This window comes from Xyrauchen texanus, chromosome 43, assembly GCF_025860055.1.
Source record: "Xyrauchen texanus isolate HMW12.3.18 chromosome 43, RBS_HiC_50CHRs, whole genome shotgun sequence".
Taxonomy (NCBI): Eukaryota; Metazoa; Chordata; class Actinopteri; order Cypriniformes; family Catostomidae; genus Xyrauchen; species Xyrauchen texanus.
The window spans coordinates 33,046,597-33,053,428 of NC_068318.1; the positions used below are offsets into that span (position 1 = coordinate 33,046,597).

The 6,832-nt window shown below is 39.0% G+C and overlaps 1 protein-coding gene across 1 annotated transcript in view; it reads right to left on the minus strand.

Annotated features, from left to right (window-relative positions):
- Positions 1 to 6,422, minus strand: part of LOC127635603 (myelin protein zero-like protein 1) — a 10,794-nt gene extending 4,372 nt beyond the window's left edge. Inside the window, exons 1-4 of the mRNA XM_052115747.1 lie at positions 6,275 to 6,422; positions 967 to 1,136; positions 556 to 769; positions 347 to 476 (exon numbers count right to left, since the gene is read on the minus strand). Of these exons, the coding sequence (XP_051971707.1) occupies positions 347 to 476; positions 556 to 769; positions 967 to 1,136; positions 6,275 to 6,347 (587 nt within the window). The 5' untranslated portion in view covers positions 6,348 to 6,422. The remainder of the gene's footprint in view (positions 1 to 346; positions 477 to 555; positions 770 to 966; positions 1,137 to 6,274) is intronic.
- Between the last annotated feature and the right edge of the window lie 410 nt (positions 6,423 to 6,832).

Here is a 6,832-nt window from a genome sequence, read left to right on the forward strand (position 1 = left end):
GACAGACACGAGTGACAGCTGTTAATAATGTTAATGACGCACATGTGACACTGCAGACACATAAACGTTCAGTGTAACACTGAGGGTTAAAACACGGCCACACATGACACTGATCTGCCTTTTCTTCTTGTTTTCATCAGTCAGACACAAGATTAATGAGGGAAACACAATCCAGCCCATACTGCCCAGTTGTAATGTGGTTTAGTGGAAAGTCAGCTAATATTTTCAGACATCTGATTTGGTTCAGACATCAAGCTCCATGCACACTAGAGTTAACAAGTTAAACCACACCGTCACCGACAGACAGAGTTAATCCAGAGTCCAACTGTGAATCTGACACACATACCCTTCATAGTCGTGGCCGGCCTCGTGTCGTCTGATAATCAGATATATGACCGCAGATATGACGATTATCCCGAACACAACGCCGATCACGGCGCACACGATGACCGCTGTACTTGTGTGAGGGAGGGACTCTAAATGCACAGGAATAAACATACGGCCATCATGATGATGTCATAAACCAACAGTCTGATCGTTTGTGCTGTTAATCACCTTTCATGACGACTCTGACTTTAGTGACAGACGGTTGGCCGGTGATATCCGGAGGATTCTTCACGTCACAGATGAACGTCCCGTTGTCTTTAAACTGCATATGCATGACGCGGATGGACGCGTCCTTCTTGTTCATGTCGCCGGCCCACTCCACACGAGATTTAAACTGTGGAAGGGAGCTCGGGTAAGTCTGCCCACTCGTGTGATAGAAGATCTGTGGAAAGACACAAAGAGAAACACTCTGACTGACAGATGAAGTTCGGAGTAACAGATTTAATGTTAGCGTGTAAATGTATCAAAATCGGTTCTGACAGAAGTACACAACAGCTGCAGTTCTAGTGTCAGATAACAACACATGCAAATGCACACAGATGTGATAAACTGTTCATAAACATCAGAGTGGGCTCGTACTGTGGTGGAGCGTCCCGTTTCGCCCTCAGGAAGGAATGACCACGACACTGAAGTGGAGCTGCTGACAACCTCTTTGGATTTAAAACTACACGCCAGAGTCGCTGACGTCCCGTTTTCAACAAACACCTCGGCTGGAGAGTAAACGTCAATCGCTGCAGCCGGAAACAAACCTGAAACAATGTTCAACATGACATCACTATTCTCATCAACGAATCTAAAAAATCAAATATAAATAAAGAATACCATGGTGCTCCGAAGTACTTTAAAGAATACCATGCGCCCCAAAGTACTTTAAAGAATACCATGGTGCCCCAAAGTACTTTAAAGAATACCATGCGCCCCAAAGTACTTTAAAGAATACCATGCGCCCCAAAGTACTTTAAAGAATACCATGGTGCCCCAAAGTACTTTAAAGAATACCATGCGCCCCAAAGTACTTTAAAGAATACCATGCGCCCCAAAGTACTTTAAAGAATACCATGCGCCCCAAAGTACTTTAAAGAATACCATGCGCCCCAAAGTACTTTAAAGAATACCATGGCGCCCCAAAGTACTTTAAAGAATACCATGGTGCCCCAAAGTACTTTAAAGAATACCATGGTGCCCCAAAGTACTTTAAAGAATACCATGGTGCTCCAAAGTACTTTAAAGAATACCATGCGCCCCAAAGTACTTTAAAGAATACCATGAGCCCCAAAGTACTTTAAAGAATACCATGGTGCCCCAAAGTACTTTAAAGAATACCATGGTGCTCCGAAGTACTTTAAAGAATACCATGGTGCCCCAAAGTACTTTAAAGAATACCATGGTGCTCCGAAGTACTTTAAAGAATACCATGGTGCCCCAAAGTACTTTAAAGAATACCATGGTGCTCCAAAGTACTTTAAAGAATACCATGGTGCTCCAAAGTACTTTAAAGAATACCATGGTGCCCCACAGTACTTTAAAGAATACCATGGTGCTCCGAAGTACTTTAAAGAATACCATGGTGCCCCAAAGTACTTTAAAGAATACCATGGTGCTCCGAAGTACTTTAAAGAATACCATGGTGCCCCAAAGTACTTTAAAGAATACCATGGTGCCCCAAAGTACTTTAAAGAATACCATGGTGCCCCAAAGTACTTTAAAGAATACCATGCGCCCCAAAGTACTTTAAAGAATACCATGGTGCCCCAAAGTACTTTAAAGAATACCATGGTGCTCCAAAGTACTTTAAAGAATACCATGCGCCCCAAAGTACTTTAAAGAATACCATGCGCCCCAAAGTACTTTAAAGAATACCATGGTGCCCCAAAGTACTTTAAAGAATACCATAGCCTCAAAGTACTTTAAAGAATACCATGTACCCAAAGTACTTTAAAGAATACCATAGCTCCAAAGTACTTTAAAGAATACCATGGTGCTCCAAAGTACTTTAAAGAATACCATGCTCCAAAGTACTTTAAAGAATACCATGGTGCTCCAAAGTACTTTAAAGAATACCATGATGCTCCAAAGTACTTTAAAGAATACCATGGTCCCCAAAGTACTTTAAAGAATACCATGGTGCTCCAAAGTACTTTAAAGAATACCATGCGCCCCAAAGTACTTTAAAGAATACCATGCGCCCCAAAGTACTTTAAAGAATACCATGGTGCCCCAAAGTACTTTAAAGAATACCATGCGCCCCAAAGTACTTTAAAGAATACCATGCGCCCCAAAGTACTTTAAAGAATACCATGGTGCTCCAAAGTACTTTAAAGAATACCATGCGCCCCAAAGTACTTTAAAGAATACCATGGTGCCCCAAAGTACTTTAAAGAATACCATGGTGCCCCAAAGTACTTTAAAGAATACCATGGTGCTCCAAAGTACTTTAAAGAATACCATGGTGCTCCAAAGTACTTTAAAGAATACCATGGTGCCCCAAAGTACTTTTAAAGAATACCATGGTGCTCAAAGTACTTTAAAGAATACCATGGTGCCCCAAAGTACTTTAAAGAATACCATGGTGCTCAAGTACTTTAAAGAATACCATGGTGCCCCAAAGTACTTTAAAAGAATACCATGGTGCTCCAAAGTACTTTAAAGAATACCATGGTGCCTCAAAGTACTTTAAAGAATACCATGGTGCTCCAAAGTACTTTAAAGAATACCATGGTGCTCCAAAGTACTTTAAAGAATACCATGGTGCCCCAAAGTACTTTAAAGAATACCATGGTGCTCCGAAGTACTTTAAAGAATACCATGGTGCCCCAAAGTACTTTAAAGAATACCATGGTGCCCCAAAGTACTTTAAAGAATACCATGCGCCCCAAAGTACTTTAAAGAATACCATGGTGCCCCAAAGTACTTTAAAGAATACCATGCGCCCCAAAGTACTTTAAAGAATACCATGGTGCCCCAAAGTACTTTAAAGAATACCATGGTGCTCCGAAGTACTTTAAAGAATACCATGCCTCAAAGTACTTTAAAGAATACCATGTGCCCCAAAGTACTTTAAAGAATACCATGGTGCCCCAAAGTACTTTAAAGAATACCATGGTGCCCAAAGTACTTTAAAGAATACCATGGTGCCCCAAAGTACTTTAAAGAATACCATGGTGCTCCAAAGTACTTTAAAGAATACCATGGTGCCCCAAAGTACTTTAAAGAATACCATGGTGCCCCAAAGTACTTTTAAAGAATACCATGGTGCCCCAAAGTACTTTAAAGAATACCATGGTGCTCCAAAGTACTTTAAAGAATACCATGCGCCCCAAAGTACTTTAAAGAATACCATGGTGCCCCAAAGTACTTTAAAGAATACCATGGTGCTCCGAAGTACTTTAAAGAATACCATGGTGCCCCAAAGTACTTTAAAGAATACCATGCGCCCCAAAGTACTTTAAAGAATACCATGGCGCCCCAAAGTACCTTAAAGAATACCATGGTGCCCCAAAGTACTTTAAAGAATACCATAGCCCAAAGTACTTTAAAGAATACCATAGCTCCAAAGTACTTTAAAGAATACCATAGCCCCAAAGTACTTTAAAGAATACCATGGTGCTCAAGTACTTCAAAGAATACCATGAGCCCCAAAGTACTTTAAAGAATACCATGGTGCTCCAAAGTACTTTAAAGAATACCATGGTGCTCCAAAGTACTTTAAAGAATACCATGGTGCCCCAAAGTACTTTAAAGAATACCATGTGCTCCACAGTACTTTAAAGAATACCATGAGCTCCAAAGTACTTTAAAGAATACCATGGTGCTCCGAAGTACTTTAAAGAATACCATGTGCCCCACAGTACTTTAAAGAATACCATGCGCCCCAAAGTACTTTAAAGAATACCATGGTGCTCCAAAGTACTTTAAAGAATACCATGGTGCTCCAAAGTACTTTAAAGAATACCATAGCTCCAAAGTACTTTAAAGAATACCATGGTGCTCCAAAGTACTTTAAAGAATACCATGTGCCCAAAGTACTTTAAAGAATACCATGCTCCACAGTACTTTAAAGAATACCATGGTGCTCCAAAGTACTTTAAAGAATACCATGAGCCCCAAAGTACTTTAAAGAATACCATGCTCCACAGTACTTTAAAGAATACCATGCTCCAAAGTACTTTAAAGAATACCATGGTGCTCCAAAGTACTTTAAAGAATACCATAGCCCCAAAGTACTTTAAAGAATACCATAGCCCCACAGTACTTTAAAGAATACCATGATGCTCCAAAGTACTTTAAAGAATACCATGGTGCTCCAAAGTACTTTAAAGAATACCATAAGCCCCAAAGTACTTTAAAGAATACCATGATGCCCCAAAGTACTTTAAAGAATACCATGCTCCAAAGTACTTTAAAGAATACCATGATGCTCCAAAGTACTTTAAAGAATACCATGAGCTCCAAAGTACTTTAAAAGAATACCATGAGCCCCAAAGTACTTTAAAGAATACCATGGTAGCTCCGAAGTACTTTAAAGAATACCATGCTCCAAAGTACTTTAAAGAATACCATGCACCCCACAGTACTTTAAAGAATACCATAGCTCTAAAGTACTTTAAAGAATACCATGGCTCCAAAGTACTTTAAAGAATACCATGGTGCTCCAAAGTACTTTAAAGAATACCATGCGCTCAAAGTACTTTAAAGAATACCATGGTGCTCAAGTACTTCAAAGAATACCATGGCCCCAAAGTACTTTAAAGAATACCATGGTGCCCCAAAGTACTTTAAAGAATACCATGTACCCAAAGTACTTTAAAGAATACCATGAGCTCCAAAGTACTTTAAATAATACCATGGTGCCCTGAAGTACTTTAAAGAATACCATGCTCTCAAAGTACTTTAAAGAATACCATGGTGCCCCAAAGTACTTTAAAGAATACCATGGTGCTCAAGTACTTTAAAGAATACCATAAGCCCCAAAGTACTTTAAAGAATACCATAGTGCCCCAAAGTACTTTAAAGAATACCATGCTTCCAAAGTACTTTAAAGAATACCATGGTGCTCCAAAGTACTTTAAAGAATACCATGGTGCCTCAAAGTACTTTAAAGAATACCATGCTCCAAAGTACTTCAAAGAATACCATGGTGCCCCAAAGTACTTTAAAGAATACCATGCGCCCCAAAGTACTTTAAAGAATACCATGGTGCTCCAAAGTACTTTAAAGAATACCATGGTGCTCCAAAGTACTTTAAAGAATACCATGGTGCTCCAAAGTACTTTAAAGAATAGCATCCTAATCCGCTAGGACACGCCCAAAAAAAAAAAACATGATATTAACATCTTATATTTGTTTGTTTGTTTCTGCATACAGACGTAAAAGATGCCGATTTAAATATGGATATTTAAAATGTGTTGATTATGCATTTACTTAATTTGTACATTAAATGTAATAAATACTTAAAAACTGCTTTCCAAATGAATCGTCATTGTCTTACCGGTTTGTGATAAGAAACCGAAGCTAATCATTCATGTTTGGTTAAATTAAACAGAAACATTAAGAAGTAACAGAAGTATACACATATAATGAATTTATAATGCATGTATAATGCATACATCGAAATAAATGTTTTAATGAGTGAATCTGATGTAATATTGGAGGCTAATGTGCTAACAGAACAATACGAACTTAAAACACTTTTATTTAAATTATCTGATTTAGGAAAAAATATGAACACAGCCATTGATATATTTATACCTAAGCTCGAGTTGTTTTGTTAAGAATGTATAAAACTGTAGATATATCTATAATGTGAACGGAAATTAGCAGGTTAGCATGTCGCTCAGCGCACAGATGTGATTAAAAACTCTTCATAAAAAATTTAATTTAAACTCACCAGCGATTCTAAACGCCACAAATACACACAATAAAACATGATTGTGTGTGATAATCCGAACCCTTATTTCCATTCTTTAGATTTCATTAATATCGGCCGAGTGTCGAAACCTCCAGTGTTTGTTTACAGCATCAGTCTCTGAGTCTCCCACAGATCCCAGATCAGACTCACGCATAAACTCACAGCAGACTCGACTGTACTGATCACACTCCACTGATCTCAGATCAGTTCTAATGTTTACTGATCCCACATCAGACTCACACATACACTCACAGCAGACGCGACCGTACTGACCACACTCTACTGATCTCAGATCAGTTCTAATGTTTACTGATCCCAGATCAGACTCACGCATGAACTCACAGCAGATTCGACTGTACTGACCACACTCCACTGATCTCAGATCTGTTCTAATGTTTACTGATCCCACATCAGACTCACACATACAGTCACAACAGACGCGACTGTACTGACCACACTCTACTGATCTCAGGTCAGTCACAATCATACTCCAGCCTCTACTGTACTGTTCACGCTCAACTGATCTCATATCAGACT